Raw genomic sequence first — 25,363 nt, 5'->3', positions numbered from 1 at the left:
CCCAATGGGCGCAATTCTTATACGAATTGGCTGAAATTTTACACAGGTCTCCAACATATAATTTAATTGTGGTCCGAACCGGACCATATCTTGATATCGTTTTAATAGCAGAGCAACTCTTTTCTTATATCCTTTTTTGCCTAAGAAGAGATGACGAGAAAAGAACTCGACAAATGCGATCCATGGTGGAGGGTATATAAGATTCGGCCCGGCCGAACTTAGCACCCTTTACTTGTTTCTTATTCAAATTTTCTATGTGTTAAAACTTTTTATGCATTCCTTAATCACACAATGATTATTTTCATGCCACCCTAATATTTAGAAAGCAATGTGCTTTAAAATGTCTTTGCCGAGACTAAGAGAATTACAAATGATGTGCTGCTAGTAAAATCTTGAAAAATCTTTGACACGTTTAAACGTGTCACACGCCAATGAAAATTTCGGTGAACATGAGCTCAGCAAAAGATTTGCGCTTTTAGCTGTCGACTTTCAGGTTCAGGCAGTCGACTTACCTGAAATTTACATAAGTATGCTTGAAGGAAGGAACATGTTCTTCCTATTCTTCTACACCGACATAATTAAATCAAAAGGTAAAAAACATTTCTCAGAACAGATGCTGCGGGGCAATCATCTCACAAGAAGTGTGTGTCGTATTCATTAAAAGTACCTTTGGCGGAGGCGAAAGTTTTTGTTACATTTTCCATTTACGCATGATTTCTATGACAATGAATATTAGTAAGACGAAAGTTATTTAATTTGAAGTAATCGTTATTTAATAATTTTTAACTCTTCCGATTAGGGTAACATTGTTAAAGGGAGTTAACAACCTGGTGCTGGAAATGGTTCTAGACCTCTCCTTACCTATGCCAGATATGGTGTAAAAAGAAACAAGTAACAAGGCATTAAGTTCGGACGGGCCGAACATTGGATACCCATCACCTCGGGTATATATGTAAACCACCTGCCGGTGATAAATGCATAATTAATGCCCCATAAAAGCTTTATCGAAATATAGTCCAATTTGGACCAAATTCGGTCTATATGGTAGCTATATCCAAATCTTAACCCATCTGGCCCAAATTGAAGAGGGATTTCGAAGGGCCCATCACAACTCACTGTCCTGAATTTCGGCGAAATCGGACAATAAATGTGCCTTTTATGGGCCCAAAACCATAAATCAAGAGATCGGTCTATATGGCAGCTATATCCAAATATGGACCGATTTGGACTAAATTGAAGAAGTATGTCGACTGGCCTAAGGCAACTCACTGACCCAAATTTCAGCAAAATGGGATAATAAATGTTGCTTTTATGTTGCCATATAGGCGGATCGGCCTTATGGCAGCTATATCCAAATCTGAACCGATCTGGGCCAAATTGAAGAAGGATGTCGAAGGACGTAATTTAACTCAATTTCCCAAATTTTGGCAATATCGGACAAAAAATGCGCCTTTTATGGGCCCAAAACCATAAATCAGTCTATTTGGCAGCTATATCCAAATCTGAACCGATCTGGGCCAAATTGATTGAAGATGGCGAAGGGCCTAACTTAATTCACTGTCCTAAATTTTGGCAAATCCGACGATAAATGCGCCTTTTATGGGCCCAAGACCTTAAATCGAAAGATCGGTCTATACGGCAGCTATATCCAAATCTTAACCGATCTGGGCCAAATTGAATAAGGATGGCGAAGGGTCTAACTTAATTCACTCTCCCAAATTTTGGCGAAATCGAGCAATAAATGCGCCTTTTAAGGGCCCAAAACCATAAATCGAGAGATCGGTCTATATGATAGCTATATCCAAATCTGAACCGATCTGGGCCCAATTTAAGAAAGATATCGAAGAGCCTAACTTAACTCACTGTCCCAAATGTTGGCAAAATCGAGCAATAAATGCGCGTTTTAAGGGCCGTTATAAGGCTTGGCCAAGTCGAACTTATTATCCTTTTATATAAAAAAAAATAATTTTCGGTAATGTTGAAGAGTTATCCTTAGTTTTTTATTTACAAGGATTTCTTAAGGAGATATGGCCATTTAAAATTTTCATCAAAATTTTCATTTAAATTTTGAATTTTTGGAAGTGATCACTAATGACCATACTTTTTCTCTACGACACTTAGTTTAAGGGATATGACCATTTACAGCATCAAGGACAAATTAAAATCTTTTTTCAGCGATTTTCATGAAAATTTGGAAAATTTATGGATGTGATAGAAATGAAATTTCATTTTTGGTCCAACTTTCATCAATATTTTGAATTTTTGGAAGCGATCACGAGTTAGCCTTACTTTTGCTCTACGACGCTTAGTTAAGGAGATATTGCCATTTAAAGCTTTTGAAGAGGAACATTGATAACGATTTTCATCAAAATTTCGAATTTTTGGAAGTGATTACGAATCCGTCTTGCTCTACGACGATTCGCTAAGGAAATATGGCCAAAGTTGTTTTTTGACCGATTTTTATCAAAATTATGGATTTTTGGAAGTAATCAGGAATAAACCTTACTTTTGCTCCACGACACTAAGAACATATAGCCATTTAAAGTTTTCAAAGAGAAAAATTGTTTTTTTGACGATTTTCATCAAAGTTTTGAATTTTTGGAAGTCATCAAAAATTAATCTTACTTTTCTCTACAACGCTTAGTTAAGGAGACATGGCCATTTAAAGTTTTCGAAGTGAAATATAGAATTTTTGACCGATATTCTCCAAAATTTTGGATTTTTGGAAGTGATCACGAATTAACCTTTGCTCTTCGACAATTGGCTAAGGAAATACAAAAAATTGGTTTTTTGACTGATTTTCATGAAAATTTTGAAATTTTGGAAGTGAACGCAAATTTACCTAACTTTTGCCCTGCTGTGCTTAGTGCAGGAGGTATTGCCATTTAAAATTTTCGAAGTAATAAATAGATTTTTTAATTTATTCTGTCTTTTGTGGTAATATAGCAAAAAAAAAATAATGTAGGAAGCAAATAAAAATATATGTTAATAAAGTTATTTCTCCTAAAGCTGACTAAGAATAAATAAAGTGTACGATCTACTTACCCACATTCAAAGTATCTTCAAACTTAATTTTCAATTTTCCGACCATTTTAGATTGGCGAGAGACTTGAGTGGGGAGACCATTTTAGATGATATTGATGTTTCAACTTCTAAGAGTAGGCAAGGAGGACTCAATGTACATTGAAACCGAGGCAGTAGGGTTTTCATATTAGACTCTAAACAGTTAATTATCCCCATTATAACAATATTGTTGAATATGCTGAAAAAATAAAACACAAAGATATAAAAAAGGTTTAAATTGCAGTAAAATAATTGAATCTTGTAGTAAAACAAGAACCTGTAACAGCTTGCTTAGTTCGGTCTGGCCGAATCTTTGCACCCACCACCATGGATTGTGCTAAAAATTTATACAAAGACAAATTTAGTTGATGGGCATAATTTTATTCTACATACCAAACTTCTGTCAAACCAGCAAAAATTAAATCTTCTAGGAACCGAACAATGATGATCGAGAGACCGGTTTACTCGGGAGCAATATCAGATTATAGAGTGATTTTGACCGTATTTGGCACAGTTATTGGAAGTCATAACAGAACAACGCATGCAACATTTCAGCCAAATCGGACTAAAAATGCGGCTTGTAAGGACTCAAGAAGTCAAATCGGAAGATCGCATAATTCTCGTATAGGAGCTATATCAAGTTTTAGACCGATCTAAACCATACTTGGCACAGTGGTTGAAAGTCATAAGAAAACACTACATGCTCAATTTCAGACACATCGGACAAAAATAGTGGCTTGTAAGGGCTCAAGAAGCCAAATCAGAAGATTAATTTATGTGGGAGCTATATCAGGTTATAGACCGACAAGACAAGAAGCAATTTTTGTCCGATTTGGCTGAAATTTTCCATTTGGTGTTCGATTATGGCTACCTACAACTGTGCCAAGTACGATCCAAATCGGTCTATAACCTGACATAGCTCTCATATAAACCGATTTCCCAATTTGACTTCTTGAGCATTCACAAGCCGTAATATTTGTCCCATTTGTCTGAAATGTTCGGTTATGACTTCTAACATCTGTTCCAAATACGGTCCAAATTGGTCAATAACCTGATATAGCTCCCATATAAACCGATCTCCCGATTTGACTTCTTGAGCCCTTTGAAGGCGCAATATTTGTCCAATTTGGCTGAAAATTTGCATGCGGTGTTCTATTACGAATTCCAACAACTGCGCCAAATACGGTCTAAATCACTCTATAACCAGATATAGTTCCCAGGTAAAACGGCCTCTCAATCACCCTTGTTCGGTTCCTATAAGCTTTAATTTTTTCTGGTTTGACAGAAGTTTGTTATGCATCATAAAATTATGCCCTTCAACTAAATTCATTTTGCATCAATTTTTAGCAGTATTCATGGTGGTGGGTTGCCACGATTCGCCCTGGCCGCTTTTACCTGATTACTTTCCTCAATAAATTAATTTTTGTTTTTTTTTTTTTAATTTTGGAAAAATATTTTTTTTTTTTTTGTTAAAAAAAAATTAAGAAAATCATTTAGTCATTATTAATGCTTTGAATAAAGAATACATAAAAGTTCATCAAAATCGTGGATTGAATGTGAGTCAGGCCTTAATGGTTTATATATTGGGTTGCCCAAAAAGTAAATGCGGATTTTTCATATAGACGGCGTTGACAAATTTTTTCATAGCTTGTGACTCTGTAATTGCATTCTTTTTTCTGTCAGTTATCAGCTGTTACTTTTAGCTTGCTTTAGAAAAAAAGTTTAAAAAAAGTATATTTGATTAAAGTTCATTCTAAGTTCTATTAAAAATGCATTTACTTTCTTTTAAAAAATCCGCAATTACTTTTTGGGCAACCATGGTGTTCAAACTAACATGGTGTTCAAACTAGCTAGATCGACATCTAGTGGCCGCTGATAGCTCTTAATGAAACGTTGAAAAAGTGGTTCGAAAATCTACTAGGGAGTTGTTTTTAAGTAGTGTCGCCATAAACCTAGCCGTTTAAGATCTATTTAACAAAGCCATACAACAACTAAAGATAATCGTCAATTAGGGACAATTTTGAACACATAGATGGCATCGTATTTCATAGGACGGAACCTCTACCACATAAAGGCTGGTACTGTTTTCGTTTTTCACAATTGAAACGCAAAAATATTTCACGGTTGCTTTTTCGAAATACTACCAAAACCTCAATGAAAACATGAAACTTTTATGAAGATTTTTTTTATAATTAATGAAGGTATGTCCTACTGAATGATATTAGCAAGTTTTTTTGCTTCAAAATATATTTTCCAAAAAATGCAACCACTAAAAAATGCCGCGAAAAACGCACATAGTACCAGCCATAATGCATGTGCAGTGCATGTGCGGATTAGGCTCACTAAAGCAAAATTACCCCTAAAATATTAAAATTTAGGAAAATCGCTGAAAAGATTGATTCCATTTTGACCAACGGCACCTGTTGGTCTCTACTTGTAACTAAAATGTAACTGAAAGAATAGGTCGTTTTTACTAGCGACATCTGGCAACCAAAAGCCGTAATAGAGGTACTGTATTTTTTTTATATATTTACTGATGTATTAATGAATTGGATAATATTTTGACTGGAAGCTACAGTACATACGTTTTTTTTTCAATTAAGTTTCGAATTTATGCACAATTTGGTACAATTATCTTAAGATATATAAAAAAAAACGTTTTTAAAGACTTGGTCTATGCTTATCAAGTTTTTCTTTTACCAATTTTAAATGGCAATAATACTGACAATTTTATTGCCTCGAAACTATTCTACTAACCTAAGTACAATCTTACTAAGCATGTAAGCAAACAAATACCCACTTACCAAATAAAGCTTCCATGTTTCACCTTTCGGCCTTTAGTAGCAGTCATTTGAAAATCTTTGTATATGCTTCTGCTGGTAACTATTTCCTTTAAAACAAACATCCAAACTCTCTTCCATATCCATGCATAAGTTAAGGCTCACCTCATATTAATAATACACAAGATCTCCTTTTCATATGGTAAACACACAAACACATTACCATTCGTTTCCCCTTACAGTTCTCTTCCACAGATTTCATTGAAACACATTCGGTCCGTTCAATATTGTCTTTTCGTATACACTTTCACACTCACACGACGAACGTATAGTCATTTAACGCGCACTGCTCTGCCGGCAGAGCGACCGCAACTCCGTTGTAAAACTTTTACCGAAGAAAAATCAACTAAAGAGAGAGATTGAATGAGGAAATGCGTTTGAATCTCAATTCCAATAGAATTGTGTTGCTTTAGATAAGCGAGCAGCAACTTCCAGCCATTTGAAGTTTTTGATTTTGCTTTAACTTGCATTTATAACTGTATATTCCCGTTTATTTTCTATGCCAGAAATCACACACGGTCAATCGTTCACTTTTGCTATGAAAACGTTATGTTTTTTATTATTTTTTTCTTCCAATTAAACTTTGTTAACATCATTTTGCTTTTGCAGATTATCGTTATGCATTCATTGTCTTTTTTTATATTTTCTTCGACACTACACACCACGAAAACATAATTACTCGACTTATAGGCATTTTAGCAAAACAAAGCAAAGACAAAAGACTTGAAAATTGTATTCCTTATGATGGCAACGAAGCCACCCGCGCAACGAATTTGAAGTTGTTCACCCGACGATCGCCCGAAAGAAACTAAAAGTAAATTTCTTTATACCAATGAGACTTGCCTGAAAGCACTGCAGAATAAAAGGAACACTTGTGGAGAACTACGGTTCAAGTTGGAATTTGAGAGTATGCGAGAGAGTGGGAGAGATCCAGAGAATATAAATAAACAGCAAATGAAGCAGTGGCGCCCTGACTGGCATGACTCATACTTTTTATACAGCGCCACTAAATGAAGGCAAATACAAATGGAAACAGAAGAGTATAATGTTATGCCAATAAGACACTTTTTTTTTAATTGGAAAAACTTTACTCAACTGCACTTGTGCCAATGTGAACCTTGTTGTACATGTACATTTATTATTAAACGGCTGCTTATTGCGGCCGCGAATTTGCAAATAAAAAAGATTAAACGGCCAAGGGTTTTATAAGGGCGAGTTTGTGGTACGTATTCCGGGCTGGTGCGGTATTGTATTCCTTATGATTTGTTGATTTGCTTCTCAATCAACTGGCAACGAAATCATTCGCACAACGAATGTAAAGTTGTTAACGCGACGATCACCCGAAAGAAACTAAATGCAAATTACTTTATACCAATCAGACGGACCAAAAAGCACAGCAGAAAAAAAGGAAAACTTGTGGAGAACTAAGGTTCTAGTTGGAGTTTAAGAGAGTGGGGAGATCCCAAGAAAAAAAAAATAAAAACAACAAATGAAGCATTAGCGCACTGACTTGCATGACTCATAGTTTTTATGCAGCGAGACTAAATGACTGCAATGGCATGTTGTGTGCGTTCAAAAGGTGAGAGTAGAACAGTTAGATTGAGTGAGCATTAGGTCATTATTACTACGAAGGTGTTGAATATGGGAGCAGAAGATGGGAGGAAAGAGTTGGTTGCGCTAAGTATAGAATGCGCTTTACTATGTTGTGTCGTGGGGTGGGGGAGAGGGCTGAGTGTTTTGGGCTGTGACGTCTGTGGTTATTTATTATTTTCAAATAGAATAATGAACAATAAAAAGAAGAAGCACAAAACATTGTTGTTGGTTGTTTTCTTAAGCTGTGCCAATTCGTATCAAATTATGGAAGCAATGAATGGGTGAGAGTGTGAGGGGAAGAGTTAAATGTGCCATGGTGTTATGGAGGCAAGGGATGTTCGTGGCCTTAGTGTTCTTTAGCGTAAAAGTCAGTCGGTTGTTTCGGGCTGCACACTGTGACGTGTGCATTTGCATTTATTTTTGGATGAGTAAGAACAACTCAATTCATCGATGCAACTGGTAAAAATCAAAGTAGAAATAAAAAAAAGACATCCAGTTATGAACGATCGATAGTGGGTGGGTATTGTGTGTAAAGATTGAAGTGGAACATATGCAGACATACAATTGTGTGCGATTCTGCTCAGTCAAGATATTTTAGTATATGCGAAAAAATTTAAGATAGTTTAAGGAAATAAAAACTTAAAGAAGTAAACATTTTTTACCAAGGATAGAAGATGAAAATGTTTGGTTTATTTCATTTTCGAAACGAGCTTAAGGGGAGATGTTTTCTTACAATGGAAAAGCATAGCCACAGATCACACCACGCAATATGGGACGCGTTACGTCCTAGGTTAGGGGTCTTATTGTTTGTTTGTTTACATTGGGTGGTGGGATAATATATTTTTTCTTATGAAAAAAAATCTATTTGATTTTGTATGTTTGCTTGTTTAATCATATGTACATACGCCTGAATAGACACAACAACGGTTGAACCGATTTACATAAAATTATCGTAGATAGCATAGGATGATCCGGTAGAGAAAATTGTATACTTTATCTACATGTATAAAAGAGTTGCGTCTTTGACTGATTGCTGACTGACTGACTGATCGTCGCACAGCCCAAATGGCTAAAGCTATAATCATGAAATTTGAATGAATGTTACTCTTTCGTTTATGTTAGTTTAGGTACTAAAAAGTACCGAAAAGTATGAAATGTTACATATTTGCCCAGCGCGAACGGAAAGGGTTAAAATTTAGTTTTTGGGTTCAAATTAAAAATCATCTCGAAAAAATAAGGTTTGGTAAAAAAAATTTTGGAAAATCGCACCGAAAGTGGGTTGAATAGTATATTTAGTACCGAAATTGGTACTATTTGGTACTTTCATTGTAATTTAAACTAGAGCTCTGAATTTTGGAACTTAAGTACATTGTGGCAACCATAATTGGGTAACTATACGAGTTTTTAAAAAATTTATACATTTAGATACTAGACAGGTACGAAATGGATGAACTTTGTACAGGATGGATGGATAGAGGTAGAATTTTAAAATTTGGCTTAAAATACATCTGGTGCAAAAGAATGAGGGTAAAATGTATTTAACAAGTTAAAGCGTTCTAAGTTCGGCCGGGCCGAATGTTGGGAAGCCACCACCATGGATTCCGCTACAATTTTATCTAAATTAAATTTCGTTAAAGGGCATTATTTTATGGTTTTTTGAACCGTAATTGGCACAGGTGTTGGAAGTCATAGCAGAACGAATGTGCAAAATTTTAACTAAATCGGACAAAAATTGCGGCTTTCAAGGGCTAAAGATGTCAAATCAGGAGATCCGTTTATTTGGTAGCTATATCAGGTTATAGACTAATTTGGACCCTATTTGCACAGTTGGTGGAAGTCGTAATAGCACACCGCATTGAAAATTTCAGCCAAATCGTACGAAAATTGCGGCTTGTAAGGGCCCAAAAAGTTAAATCGAGAGATCGGTTTATATGGGAGCTAAATCTAAATATGACCCATTTGTAGGTACTATGCGGCACGCCGTTCGGACTCGGCTATAAAAAGGAGGCCCCTTATCATTGAGCTTAAAACTTGAATCGGACTGCACTCATTGATATGTGCGAAGTTTGCCCCAGTTCCTTAGTGGAGTGTTCATGGGCAAAATTTGTATTTGTTTTAGCTTTTGGCGTTCGATCGCTATCGTGATTTCGACAGACGGATCAAGAATATATATACTCTATGGGGTCTTAGACGAATATTTCAAGGTGTTACCCCCAACCTATGGTGGGGGTATTAAAATCAAATTAAAAGATATGATTTAATATACAACTATTTAAAATATTTATGACATTTAAGTCTTCAGTCAAGTTTTTACTACCTGAAACCAGCAGAAAAAATTTAATGGTTTTGCAAAAAAATACTTCTGTCCCATTTCCAGCAGACTTTCTGTTGTTACACCAAACGTTTTTGTTGTTTTTACTTATACATTTATCTGTGTATAACTTTTTGTGAATATTGTACACACACCAAGCTCTAGATTTTCTTTCGACCTGCATCGGTGGCCTCCACCCTCCTTGGCCTGGCATGAAGATAGAGCTGGTCCCGATTGATCAGATCACTCGCTAGACGACGCTGCGAGTGTGGATTCCTCCACCAGTTTTGGAGGACGAAGCTATACTCAGGCTGCTTAAAAGGCAGAATAAGCATCTGCTAGCGGAGAGCTGGACAATTGTAAGGGGACGAGCGAGGGATAAAGGTAATAGCAAGGACCTCTGGATCAGGGTTGGTTCAGAATCCTTGTCACTCCTGAAGTCCTCGCTGGGAGAGGTCAAGTTTTGCTTAAACCATGTGAGAATGGTCCTGCCCGCCGATGAAGTCGACGCCATCTAGGGTACTAGTGGGCATGGGCTGCTTGAAGATGGTGCAGATTAACCTACACCACTCAGAAGCAGCAACGGATGAGCTGCTGAGAGCTATGGGGAGAGATGGCACTGATGTAGCCCTCGTTCAAGAACCGTGGTTAGGAGGTAACCAAGATCGTGAACTCAGATCACGAAATCTGAATCTACAAACCCCCATCCACCCCAAAGAAGGTAAAATTAGAAGCTATATCGTAGCCAGTACGGATTTGAACAGCGATGAAGACCTATCGGTAGGTGCCTTGGAGAGACCCCGCAAACCATTACTGGTCCTGGCCTCTATGTACCTACCTTACGATGTGGACAACCCCCCTACAGACACAGTACGGGCCTTGGTCGGTTGGTGCTAGGAGAAGGGGCAAGATCTTGTGCTTGTGACGCCAATGTACACCACAGTCTCTGGGGAAGCACGGATACCAATGAAAGAGGTGAGTTACATTTTGATTACATTTTATCCAAGGGCTTAGTTGTAGGCTATAGGGGCAATGCCCCTACTTTCTACCGACGGATCAGGGAACAGGTTATAGATATAACGTTTGTGACGAATAGTGACTCGGTGAGGGTTTTGGAGTGGAACGTTTCCACATAGTTCTCCTTTTCGGATCACTGTAGGATATGTTTTCGGGTCAAGCACGAGGGGGGGAGGAGGATACCATACAGAAACCCGAGGAGGACCGACTGGGAGAAGTTCAGAGAACAGATGCAGAAAATGGGGCGCACAAGGGGGCCTCTGGAAGACGTAAGGGAACTGGAGACCGCAGTCAATCTTGTCACGGGATGCCTGAATGAGGCCTTTTTAAAGGCATGTCCCGAAAGAGTACCGCCACGTGGAATCAGGCAGTCATGGTGGCCACCGGAATTGAAGGTGCTCAGAAGGGAGAGCAGAAAGCTTTTAAATAAGGCCAAGAGAGAAAACACGGCAGAGGGCTGGGACGAGTATCGTGACGCCCTTGGCAAGTTCAAGAAAGAGACGAGGAAGGCGAAGAGTAGTTCTTGGGCGCAATTTTGTGGGGAATTGGCATCTTGGTGGCGCAATGTGATCTCGAAGGATCCCATCACGCCTAGCTCCCTGAGGAGGGAGGACGGGACTTACACTGAAAGTGGGCAAGAGACGGTGGAACTTTCGATGGAGGCTCATATCCTAGGTGGCCAGGAAGAGGTCGGCGATCAGAACATCGCAATACCTACACATGTGGCCTTAACGGATGACCTCATCAGGGACATCCTTGACGAGGAGAAGATAGCGCGGGCCGGACCTAACGGAATTATCCCAGGACTGGTGCAGGAGTCCCTTGGAGTCACCCTGCCATGGCTTGAGCGCATCTTCCGAGCAAGCCTGGCATGGTCCTACATATCGAGGGCATGGAGTGAAGTCAAGGTGGTCTTTATCCCGAAGGCGGGAAGAATAAACCACAGTAAGGCGAAGACCTATTAGTCTGTCATCATTTTGGCTAAAAACACTGCAAAGACTGATAGACCTGAAAGTGAAAGGGGGACTGACGCCAAAAAACTTCAGTGGGGCACAATACGCATACCTCAAAGGCAGGTCTGTGGAGGCGGCCCTTCACGAGGTGGTACCGAAAGACGAGACGTCTCTCTGTCAAAAGGAGGACACTTTTGCGGCGGTCTCGGATATTGAGGGGGCCTTCGATAATGAGGAGATAGGGGCTATCGCCGCACTGGACCGCATGGGGATTCTCCCCTTAATCTCCCAGTGGACCAATTATATGCTTTATGGCAGGATTATTAATGCGAACCCGGGAGATAGTGTGGTCAGCAGACGGGTGACCAGAGGAACGCCCCAAGGAGGGGTATTCTCACCGATTCTATGGAACTTCGTGATTAATGAAATCGTGATGGATCTCGGTGAGGGCGGCACGAGGATTATCGCATATACGGGCGACGTCGTGCTGCTGGTCCGAGGCAGGTTTCTGTCGACGATCACCGAGATCATGAAAGGGTCATTGAGGAGGTTGTCGCGATGGGCTACCAGAAATGGATTGAGGACAAACCCAGGGAAGACGGAGCTGGTACCCTCCACGCGTGGATATAAGATACCGGAGTTCAGACTCCCGTCCTTGGACGGAGTCACCCTGCTGTTGTCTAAGGAGGCGAAGTATCTAGTCATAATCCCCTATGCGAAACTGTCATGGAAGAAGAACACCGAGGAACGAAACCGTAAGGCACTGTGCGCTTTTTACTCCTGCAGGAGAAAGTTCGGTAGGAAGTGGGGGTGACTCCCAGGATGATTTATTGGATGTATACGGCCATCGTGAGACCAGTACTGGCCTATGACATATTGGTATGGTAGAATGCCGTAGGGAAGAGGATGTGTGCGAGGGAGTTCGAGTAGGTCCAGATACTAACCTGCGTCGGGACCGCAGAGGCACTGATATCCGCAGCCCATTGGGGCCCATATTTGGAACTGCGCCGCTGGGTCGCGTTTAGGATGAGGGAGCTCGGCATGCTGAAGGAGGATGGTTGCGGCCACAGTTCGATTCTGGGTTTTATGGATACGGAGGGTAGATTGGGAAGGATCTCCGACTACCTGGCACCAGTGCCGACTGGGGGTCATTCGCGATTCCATTTTCTGAGAGGGACGAATAAAGGGGGTTGAAACCTCGATCTACACAAATGGCTCCAAGTTGGAGTCATGGACTGGACTGGGGGTCTTCTCTGATGTACTCAGTATCAGTATGTATCTGAGACTGCCAGACGAGTATATGGTCTTTCAGGCAGAGGTCTGTGCCATTGCTGTGAGAGAAATTCTGGTAAGGAACTTAGAATTTATGTGGACTGTATGGCGGCGCTCAAGGCCTTAGGGTCGAGGATGGTGAGGTCGAGATGCGTGGCGGATTGTTTGGAATCCCTGGATAGGCTCCGGGCCCACGATGTGACGGTGACATGAGTTCCTGGGCATAAGGGGATTCCAGGAAATGCCCCGGGCGCACCAGTCATTGGTCTTGCCTACGTGCCATTTGTCGAGCTACTGAACACAGTAGATGGGATGGCCAGGGCGGCGGCGAGTTGGGACTCGGTTGATGGTTGCCGGACTGCAAAGGCGCTATGGCCAGTCATCGACCAGAGGAGGACGAGGGAGTTGCTGGCATTCGATAAAAGGTCGATGAGTACCATAACCGGACACTGTACCATAGGCCGAATGGGGATACCTCGCAAGGACTTCTGTAGGAGTTGCCTCGATGGGGATGAGGAGGAGACTATTGAACACTTACTGTGTTCCTGTCCGGGTCTGCAGAGACGTCCTTTCGGTCTTTCTTTTATTCGTGTATAAACTCTAGTCCGAGGTCTCACATCTTCTTTCACTTCCCTTTCTCTCTCTAGGATATTACAATGGGCCAAACTTGCCTCCGAGTGAACTCACCTTTGGTGGGCAATCCATTCAACATAACCTTTTGGAAAATAAACAATTTTATATTTGGCAGTCTGCAGGGCATATTAGCCATTTTATCCTTTTTTGAATTTATATTTAAGTTTTTTTAATCTATTTAAATATTACATATGTGAAAAATACCAAGTGCCATATTGAAAACAAATTAAGCAAGGTTTTCAATATTATTTACAAATAAATGTGCTTAACAAACTAAGAAAAAGTTTTCAAGTGCATATGACGATTTAATTAAGAAATTTGTAATTACATTAAACAAATCTTGGTATTCCTAGAAAGTTAGCGGTCCATCGATCGAATGATTGATTATGTGGATCCCCACAAACACTCTGATGTACCATTGAGACCCGGATTTACCAATACCACACCTAGTTCTACTTCTATTAAAGGAGGAGAAGAAATTTTCCCTCCGATTACCATTTTAAAAAGACCATGAACCCTTACTAGTTCTTTTGATGAGATACCTTGTCATGTCTTATATTCTAGACGACCTTATCACGAACGTTTAGCTTACTATCTGCAGAGACGCAATGACATTTTTTCGTTAAGTAGTTTATCCTCTATTTCCAGTAGGCGACCGAGGCGTTTTACCATTCGACGAAGGGCGTACTTTTGATCTAGAAAGTTATGTGGAAAATGTTTAGTCTCAGCCATTTTTTCGAAGCCCACAGATATGCGTTATTTTGCGAGGATTTCTTTTTTGGAATTCTATAAACTCGGTCTTCTAGATACTGGTGCTCGTGTAAGCTGCCTTGGTGGTGAACTAGCGATGCTCAATTTTTCGAAGTATCCAAGTTTTTCTAGGTGTCGGCCGAATGTGAGCACTGCTGATTGAAGTATTTAGAGAGTCGTTTGCTGGATGGACTTTGTCGTTTCCTTTAAAGGAGATACTAGACCTTTGAGATTTTTTTTAATCCCTTCTTTGTCACAAAGGGTCATACTCGATATTAACTTCTGGAAGAAGTTTGGTTTGATACTGGATATACAAGGATCTTTTGTCTTGATGACTGGGGAGAATATCTCTACGGATATTCAGGCTGTAAGTCCTGAGGGTGGAGTACTGCAGGACGAAAGCTACTGATTCTTTCCGTTGACTGATCCACAGCGCAGGCAACTTCAAACGGTTATAGGCCTTTTTCCGAATTTTGAAACCCAGGGTTTGGGTAGGACCAAGTTGATTCGGCATAGTAATAACGTTGGTGACGCTCCTCCCATAAAACAACGATACTAACCTGTATACCCTGCGGTTGAGAAATTAATGTTCGGAGAGATTGACAGGTTGCTTAGTTTCGGTGTTGATGGTGAAGCCGGGAAATGTAAGGTTGTGCTCGGAAGCTAGAAGGCTGAATGCCGCCACAATAAAGGATGCTTATGCTTTACCCTATATAGAGGGAATCTTCGCACGATTGCCAAAGGCGAACATTTTTTTCAAACTGGATTTGAAGGATGCCTTTTAGCAGATTAGTCACGACGAAAAGTTGAAACCACTGACAGCATTTACAGTCCCGGGACGGCCGTTGCACTAATTTGTGGTAATATTGTTCGGGCTCTGTAATGCTCCACAGACTATGTGTAGGCTAATGGACGAAATCATCCCTCCCGATTTGCGTCATAGCGTATTTGGGTATTTGGATGATCTTGTCATCGTGTCGGAAGATTTCCCCTCTCATTTGGAGGTATTGGTTCGGATTTCTACACAATTCCGAACGGCCAACCTTACTTTAAACGTTTCTAAAAGTAAGTTTTGCGTCACCCGAGTAAACTACTTTGGTTACGTAATTGAAAACGAAGCAATAACCACTGACCCGGAAAAGGTCGCGGCAATAACCAACTGGTCGGTGTCCAAGACTTTGAAACAAGTCCGGGGATGGTATCGTCGGTTCGTGCAGAATTTTTCTGGTGCTACGTTCCATATAATCGAAGCCTAAAGTTTCAGTGGACACCAGAGGCACAATTGGCTTTCGAGAATCTCAAGAAGTTGTTTACGTTCGCTCCGGTACTTTCCAGCCCTGACTTCACTCAATAGTTCTACTTGCCCTGTGATGCAAGCGATCACAGTATAGGTGCGGTTTTTGTGCAGTTAGAATAGGATGCACAGGAAAAACCCATCGCATTCATGAGTAAAAAGCTTACCACGGCTCAGCGCATCTATAGCGTAACCGTACGCGAATGCCCTTGCAGCCATGGAAGCGATTAATAATTACAGGTGCTACCTGGAACTACAGGATTCAAAGTGGTCACTGACCACTACAGCCTATTATGACGGATGAGGCAGCCTGATTTGAGTGGAAGGTTAGCACGCTGGGTTTTTAAACTTTAGCCATATTGTTTTTCTATTAGTCACAGGAAGGGAAATGAACGCGTCGTACCTGATGCACTTTCACGCATTCCTCACGAGGAGGTAGAAGGAAATGGCGCTATTCTCACAGGAGCTGACCTTGAGTCTCCTTTCTTTTTGGATGAGGACTACATTTCCCTGATGGCCAGGACAAGTACGTGTATTACCGTACAGAACACTATTCTGTTGAGGAGGAGCAGGAGCAAGAGGCCTGGAAACTTCGGATTCCTTTGAGAGTCCGAAAGGACACAATTTCTAGAGCTCACTATTCACCAGAGACGGCTCACGGCGGAATCGCTAAGACTGTGGATTTGCTAAGACGACATTTCTTCTGGCCGGGAATGGTTAAGGATGTTTGAGAATACGTAGGTAATTGCGAGGTATGCAACACGACCAAGGCTTAGTCCTTTCAACGCCTCTACATTGATATGTGAGGGCTATATCCGAGGAGTAAGACAGGATATCTAGGTTTGATAATTGTTTAGACGATTTCAGTAAATTCCACTGGATGTGTCCACTACGCAAATTTACATCTTCAGCCATTAAGGACTTCCTTTAAAGTTACATATTCCATATCTATGCTGTCCCGAAAAGAGTCATAAGCGAGGAAGTTATTCAATTCAAGGCAAATGATTTGAACGTTCTTTTTACGATCAAAATCTCTATGCTATCAGCTATGCTCTTAGAAATTCGATCCACCAGTCCATTCGAGCGTCGCCATACCAAGCGTTTTTTGGGTTCGACATGGTAACCCATGCTTCGGACAATGTCTTTCTCATGAATTTAAAACTCTTGAATGAATCTACCAATTGCCTCAGTCGAGATGATCGACTTCAACTTATAAGAGATAATGTTAAGAAACATATAAAGTCTGCCTATGAGAAGAATCAACATCAATACAATCTAAGAACAAGATTGATCAGAACTTTCGTTGTAGCAGTTTCATCTTTATTCTTTATTAGATTCTTTTTTTTCTCCTCTTTATGTTATGGCACTCACTCTCTTCATTTTCTTATCTTGACTTGATGGTAGAGAGATAAGAGCTTTTTGGTCTCTTCCTCTCATCAGTACCACTCCGTGACTAGCATATCAGGTCGGGAGGTCACCTGAATTCTCTCTTTTTTAAGTCTTTCCTTTATTACATACCATGTGATGAGCTTGGAAGAGTACTTTGTTTGATTCGTATTTTCCAATTTTGAAAATCATTTCTTCTTGGCAAAAGCAGATATATCTTAATGTGAGAAAAGGCATTTTTATAACTGCGAATTTACAAAAGGCACATATCGAATTTACGCGGTAGTAAGCTCGTTTCTGTTCATCTTTGATAAATGCCAATTTGTTTTTTTTATTTGTTGGTTTCTACAAACCGTGGGTGGCAACGCTGATCATCGGTTTTGACATTCTTCCTTTACACTGGATTTTGACAAAGCCCGAGAACACGTTTCCCACCAAGTTAGGGGTCACATTGTATTTCTTTTCCTGTGATCTCTTGAAGTGATAAGAATTGAACATATTCAGACCATAAAATTGAAAAAATACTTTGAAGTCAGTGAATAATTACCTTTAAAAGAAAAGTCGTTAGCAAGTCCTTAAATAAATTTTACCAAGTTTTCTTGAAGTTTATTTTTTTTTTTTTTGTAAATTCTTAGAAAGTTTCCCAATCAAACATAGTGCATTTTTTTCATTGATATATACTGCAAAGGTTAAGCCTTCATACACGTGTCAGTGTTATGATTAACATAATTGCTACCTAGGAAGAGGTCTTTGGTTTATTTGGAATTTATCAAGAAAAAGATTTGGCACTTTTGATTTCGAGCGAGAAGGTTATGAAGCAATGGGGATCCATCTGGGATGCCATGTCAAATTTAGCCTTTTGGGAAGTAGTCGATCTAATTTTTTTTTGTGTTTGCCATTCCTGATACATTTTCTGTGGTTTTTCTTGCTTAATGGCCATCCATCAGCTTTATGTCGTTGGTTTGATTTTGTTGAAAAGGGAGTCTGTAACAAAAATTAATTGTGTAATGGGAACGAGGCTTAGAGGGAAAGGGACATGAACCCCCACCCGACTGAAGTTAGCGATAGAAGGCTCCCGCAGTCTCAAGACTTTCTACGTTCTAAATTGCTATTGAATATGGTCTGAACCTGCATCTCTTACAGATTTTCAATTGGGTACATTACTGTTGTTACGCTTACCAGAACCTTGCATGAAATTTTATCCCCTCTGCAGCTCTACAGGGCTTTGGAAAGTCGATGTTAAAAGTTGCAAGGCTCATTCAAAAAAGTTGTTTAGACAAATTCACTACCATCTTAGCTAGCATCGAATCCTGTCTTCTGCTGCAGTCCGACTAAGCCTCCATTGCCAATTTTCGCCTCACAACGCATGCTCACTATCTACCTTATTTTACCACAGCCCCTTGCTTGTTCTACCTTCAGCAGATCTTTTTGACGAACACTTGATGTGCCCCATTCGAGACGATCAGCACTCCAGGAATGCGGAACATGTCTTCCGCTGCGTCTTGCCGAAAAGGAACATCACTTGCGCTTGAATGAGCTATGTATGATTCAACGGGGCCTTTCTAAATGATTGTTCAATTTATGTTCCGTTTTGTCTATGGGTGCGGATGACCACCTGGGTTCACCTCAAATCCCCACGACTAATTGTATAAAATGTGACTATACGAGCTCTATTGGGCCCGGTGGAAAAGAAGAAGGGTGTTTTGCTCCGTCAGAGTAATTATCCGTTCCCCAATAAGACGCTGGGGCCAAAACTGCCAGCTATTTTCTCATGAATATATGAGAAGGGGCCTGCCTATATGCTACTCTCGGCCGAGGAGGTTTTAAAAGACAAAGTGCAACAATTTCATTTTTATATAATATTGGGTTGCCCAAAAAGTAATTGCGGATTTTTTATATAGTCGGCGTTGACAAATTTTTTCACAGCTTGTGACTCTGTAATTGCATTCTTTCTTCTGGCAGTTATCAGCTGTTACTTTTAGCTTGCCTTAGAAAAAAAGTGTAAAAAAACTATATTTGATTAAAGTTCATTCTAAGTTTTATTAAAAATGCATTTACTTTCTTTTAAAAAATCCGCAATTACTTTTTGGGCAACCCAATAGATGAATAACACAAGGATTTGATCGCTGTCGCTGACGATTTTCATTGTGTTTATCTTTCCAACTATGGCGTTTCTTTAAAAAATATGTTAAAAAAAATATGAAAAAAATTATTGTTAGTCTGTATGTAGGAAAAGAATCCCAGGCGAACTAAACACAATTACTTTGATCTAAATTTACTTTGATCTATTTTTTTTTAATAAAAAAATAACATGGGCAGCTGAGGCAAAACTTTTCTACTACAAATTCGCATGGACATATAGACGGACAATGCTAGATCATCTCAAAGTTTTCCTGAACAAAACGTCTATTTATCTTGCCCGTACCACAGTAATAGTGTAGAATATTACAATTCATTGCATCTTTCGATTAAAAGCAATTCAATCAGTGGTTCTAAAACCAAACACTTACCCATTTCATAATATAACAAAAATCGACAACACCATACCCTCGATAAGTTTGCGAATCTATTCGTTTTGTTTACCATGGCAACTCTGAGAAATAAGTGTTTTGCAATTCCTTGTGAAAACCTTTCTGCCCCAATTGCCATACGAACGAATACCTCTTTGCTTAGTCTCCGAAATCAACACTTCAACGTCATCTTTAACGATCTCTAACTTTAGTGTTTCGGTCGCTCTTGCTATTGTCGGTTGTTCGCTCGCTCGTCTCGTATGTTTAGAGAAAATATTATTAGAATAGAAGAATAAACCTGCCTTAATTAATAATAATTGTATTAAAAGTCAAAATATAGGTGTAAAAACAAATGTGCAATTAATTAATTAATGTGTAATTAAGTAATGTTAAGAAACCTTAAAAAGTATTTGCAATTAAGTAATTTTATTGTACAAAAGAGTGTTGTCGGGTTTCTTTCTCTCATTTGTGTTACCACGCATGTTGTTGCTGCATGTGAGCTGCGCTGCAGGCTGTGGTTGAGATGAATTTGATTTCCAACAAGAAACAACAATAGATAAAAGCAACAAACCAATAACCCATCCATTTGCAAAGAGAGGTGAGATATGTACATACATGGAAAAAGAGAACAGCGTTAAAGGAGGCAGTGTATGTGAAATCTGAGAATAATTATCGGTTCGGTACGGAATATTTCGGTTCGGTAAAACTATATGTTATAATTAGATTTTGAAGACATGTTTTATAAGGGTAAGTGTTCTATTACATTGTTAATTTTCTTTAAAGGCAGGAATTCTATAAATATTCCCTATAGAAAAAAGTTTTTACGGATTTTCACTCAATAAAAGTTTTAATGAAAAATTTAATTTTCACTCAACACAAAATTTGGAAGGAATTTTTTTCCAAATACAAAATTAAAAAAAAAGAAAAAACTTCAAGCAATATTTTTCTGAAAACAAAATTTTGAGGGAATATTCTCCATCAAAAAGACAACTAAAAGCTAAGTATGCACCTCTAGCGAAATTTTCGGTTGCAGCGAAGACGTTTATGTTTCCACTGAAAAGTAGTTTTGTATAGAATACACAATTGCGACGCACAGAGATTTATAATTTTTGGCTAATAAAGTATATATGTGCGGTTATTAACCATTTTTATTTGCAAATAACTTTATTTCATGTAGCTTGGAACTAATAAAACATACATTTTCGTTCCTAGTTGCATAAAAAAATCACCAATGCCTAGTATGTCACCCTGTTATGCAAAGAAAATTCCATTTGAGCTGCGAACCTGCAAACGAAAATTTCGTTAAGGATATGTCGATGCATTTCTTATGGTAACGAAAATTTCGCTAGAGGTGAATACTGCGCTTTAGATAATATTTCAATGAGAGTTTCTCTAACTAGTCTGTAATGGAATGGCGTTGGTTATCCAGTCGTAATGCTGTCGACATTTGTGAGATTATTTGCGGCACGCCGTTCGGACCCGGCTATAAAAGAGAGGCTTCTTATCATTGAGACTAGACTTAAATCGGACAGCACTCATTGATATGTGAGAAGTTTGCCCCTGTTCCTTAATGGAGTGTTCATGGACAAATTTGCACTTCTTAATACGCTAATTCGGTCCATGTTAAACTATAGATTTGAACCAGATTTCAAATTTCGGACGAAATTCTAATTTGATTTATTTGAAATTTCTACAAATGAGTGCTATACATGTCATGTATCGTGTAAAATGGTCTATGTGATTAGTGCTATTTAAATTTTGAGCATCTAGAAACTGCAATTAAGGCCACGGTATTCTTTTATGACTATCAATGGATTGAATACACTCCATTCTATAGTAGCCATAAAAAGTGATTCACCAAGTTACTTTCATTTAGCCCCTTGAATACATAATTAATATTTACATCTATATATATATTTAAGGCCGGTTGAATTTTTTTTTTAAATCGCATAGCAAAAACGTATACTAAATAAATTTCTCCGCGCCCCTCTCCTTAAAAATGTATATGCCCCCATTTGCCAAAAAAATAAATGCTAAAAATAGTAGCATTTTCCAAGTGGAGAGGCTCGGATTAGGTTTTATTTTAAATCCATGGTTTCTTCGGAGAAGTTTTTTAGATTTTTTTGCTATACCATTTTTTTGATTTTTTTTTCATACATACAAAACAACCTGGCCAAACGTATATTCTTGATTAAGTTGTTCTAGCCATGTCCCTTCGTCAGTCTGTCGAAATCACGATAGCGGTCGAACGCGTAAAGGTAGCCGTTTGGAATTTTGCACAGATACTTACTATTAAAGTAGGTTGTTGAAGATTGCAATCTGGCCATATCGGTTCAGATTTAGATATAGCTGCCATATAAACCAATCTCCCGAATTGATTTCTTGAGCCGATTTGGCTGAAAATTAGAACGTAGTTTTTTGTTATGACATCCAATAACTTTGCCAAGTACGGTCCAAATCGGTCAATAACCTGATATAGCTCCCATATAAACCGATCTCTCCGTACAAGCCGTAATTTTTGTACGATTTGGCTGAAATTTTGCATGTAGTGTACTGTCATGACTTCCAACAACTGTGCCAAATACTATCCAAATCAGTCCATTACCTGATATACCTGCTATATAAACCGGTCTCTCGATGATCCTTGTTCGGTTCCTATTAGCTTCAACTTAAGCTGATTTGACAGAAGTTTTGTAAGTAGAATAAAATAATGCCCTTCAACTGAATTTACTTTGTATAAATTTTTGGCAGAACCTATGGTGATGGATTCCCAAGATTCGGCTCGGCCGATCTTAGCACGCTTTTACTTGTTTTCTGAATTGTTTGACATTTTAAGTCGAAATCACGATAGATGTCGAACGTGTTAGGCTAGCCGCTTGAAATTTCTGTGGCTCTGTATCTACCTTTATCTCTCTAGCGCTCTGTCATATTCCAACTAGAATATTGGTTCACAAATATTCCTTCCATTCTGTCTCATTTTTTTTGGAAAGTCTTATTGGTGTATAGTAAATTCTTGTGGACAATTTCATTTAGTATTTTTCGGTCGATCGTCGCGTTAGCAACTTAAACTTCGTGGTCGCATGATTATGCCCCGCTCGTCGTCCCATCGTTAACAACCAAATCAACAAAGCTTAAGGGAAATTAACTTCAAAGCTTTCGTTAAGGAATCGAAATTTTAATTTTAATCGTTATTAAGTTATTAGGAGGTCTATTTTCTTATGGGTATGTATGTTAAGGATAATGTGGAAAAATAAATTAATGTTAACGCTTTGTTAAAGAAAAATAATACAAAATGCTACGTTTTCAGTGCAAAATTGAATGATTGACTATGTGCTATGCAATTGGAAATAAACGGGAATGTACAGTTATAAATTCAAGTTGAAGTAAAAACGAAAGCTAGAAATGGTTCGAGTTAATTGCTCGTTCAAAAACAGCAACAAATTATGTTTGCATTGAGATTCAAATGCACTCTCTCATTCAATCTCTCTCTTTAGCTGATATTTCTTTGGTAAAAGTTTTTCTACGGGATTGCAGTCGCTCTGCCGGCAGAGCAGTTCGCGTCAAGTGACTACTTGTTCGTCGTTGTGTGAGGGCTTTAATAGAAGAGTGCAAGCAAATCATAACCCCCACATATTGTGGGGGTATGTACATATAGTTTTGTTATTTTTTGTGCAAGGGGGAACAGATGGATGAGAGACCTTATGAATCAATATGAGATGAACAGCGGCATATTCTTATGTATAAAGGAGAGTGTTTCCAAATTTGTTTCAAATGTTTTAATATGATTTAAAGCCAACCTATTACATATGTATGTACCTGTTTAAATTCGACGTGAAGAAATGGATATCTGTGCGTTTACAAGGTTAGTGATTTTTTTCATTATTAAATTTAAAGTAGTCGACGAATATTAAAAATGTGCAAACATGGCAAAGGTTTAATCTGGCATTATTATATGATTTCAATGAATGTAAAAATTGAAGAATATTTTCAAAAATATTACTGTTTTTTTTTTTAAATAGCATACAACTGCTGTGCTCTCTGCCTTTTTTAAATAGTGAAAAATATACCTAGAAGGATTTTTGAAAAGGTTATTCGCCTGCGACTATTACTGCCATTTCCAAAAAAATTAAAAATATTTTCGAAAACATGTTTTAATTTTTTTTTGCTAATAGATGGACGAAAGCGGGGCATACGAAAAATAATTGCAAAAATCGTGCCAAGTTTTGAAAATATTTTTAAAAATATTCCGATATTTTTGGAATTCTTTTCCATTTTTTATGACAATGCCAGAAAGGCTGGTAGGCAAAAATATATTTTTAACAAGTAAAGGCGTGCTAAGTTCGGCTGGTCCGAATCTTATATACCCTCCATCATGGCTCGCATTTGTCAAGTCTTTTGAAGTACTTTTTCAAGTCTTTTGAAGTACTTTTTCAAGTCTTTTGAAGTACTTTTTCTTTTAAGCCCATATTGTCATAAATGGGCTTAAAAGAGCAAAAGAAGTGTCATCAGGAGACCGTTATTTATGGCAATTATATAAGAAATAGTCCTGTATAACTCTCTGTACAGATTTTAGCTGAATCTGGTAAAAAATGCGACTTTTGTGAACTAATGAAGTTACATCTAGAGATCGGTTGATGAAGACTACATCAAGATATGGCATATCTTCCAACTTAATCGGCTCAAGGGAAAAACAATTACTTGTGTCAAGTTTCAGCTCGATATGTTCGAATGTGTCCTTTAATTCACTTTTCCCCTACAATCAATTGCTTTATTACGTTAATAGCATTCCGGTGGTCCGCTTTGCTACCCCAGTTTTTGGGGTAGGACTTTTTAGTGTAGGACTTCCAAAAACCAAGGCAGTAACTCAGTTATAAGATTATGAAGTTTTGTAATAATTGCGTATAAAATTTGAGAAATCTTTTCCCTTTCTGGCATTGTCTGTAAAGAAAGTACCAAATAGTACCAAGAATAGCAATACATCGGAAAAATCATTAAGTCGCCCAATATATATTCTCAAGGTATAAATGAATCCCAATTTTGAGCGCTTTAGCTCAGTTCGTAAATAAAGTATCATTTTGTATGTTTTAGTACCTAAATGTACGATTTTGAAAAAAATATCTTGTGGTCGGCCAAAATTTATAGCCAAGGTACCAAATAGTACCAAGAATAGCAATACATCGAAAAAATCATTAAGTCGCCCAATATATATTCTCAAAGCATAAATGAATCCCAATTTTGAGCGCTTCAGCTCAATTCGTAAAGAAAGTATAATTTTGTATGTTTTAGTACCTAAATATACGATTTTGAAAAAAAATCTTGTGGGGGTCCGAAATTTATAGCCAATTTTGAGAGCTTAAAATCACTCTGTAAAAAATGTTAAATTTTTAAAGTACTAGTACCTAAGAACACGAATTAGAAACAAATCTTCTAAATGCCCAATATTTATTGTCACGGTGTCACCATATCCCAATTTTGAGAGCTTAGCATCACTCTGTAAAGAATGTACCATTTTGTACGTTTTAGTACCTAAAAGGATGATTTTGAAAAATCTTCTGGTCGTACAAAATTTATAGTCAAAGTGTACTTGTATTCCAATTTTGCTTTAGATTACTCCGTTAAGAAAGTACATTTTTGTAGGTTTGAGTACTTTAATATACGAATATCATATTTGTCAAATTGCTTAATTTTAGTTTCCGTTCGCTGTAGGCGAAGTTAAGCTATGGATTATTTAGTCACCAATT

General features: G+C 38.4%; 1 protein-coding gene across 1 annotated transcript; it reads left to right on the top strand.

Moving 5' to 3' along the window:
- Positions 1-11,063: 11,063 nt before the first annotated feature.
- LOC131996026 (uncharacterized) lies at positions 11,064-14,841 on the top strand. The gene is made up of 2 exons (XM_059365443.1): positions 11,064-11,698; positions 14,694-14,841. Exons 1-2 carry the CDS (start codon positions 11,064-11,066, stop codon positions 14,839-14,841), a joined length of 783 nt encoding a protein of 260 aa, XP_059221426.1.
- Positions 14,842-25,363: the final 10,522 nt, after the last annotated feature.

The sequence above is a fragment of the Stomoxys calcitrans genome, chromosome 3, assembly GCF_963082655.1.
Source record: "Stomoxys calcitrans chromosome 3, idStoCalc2.1, whole genome shotgun sequence".
Lineage (NCBI taxonomy): Eukaryota > Metazoa > Arthropoda > Insecta > Diptera > Muscidae > Stomoxys > Stomoxys calcitrans.
The sequence above is the reverse complement of the archived record's forward strand: the minus strand, read 5'-3'. Positions and strand labels throughout refer to the sequence as shown.

What these genes read in the sequence shown, in the direction of transcription:
- LOC131996026 (XM_059365443.1), top strand. Translation starts at nt 11,064, where the DNA reads ATGGGGCGCACAAGGGGGCCTCTGGAAGACGTAAGGGAACTGGAGACC. An exon ending in TTCCGAGCAAGCCTGGCATG is followed by an intron (nt 11,699 to 14,693) that starts GTCCTACATATC and finishes TTTGTCACAAAG; the next exon opens with GGTCATACTCGATATTAACT.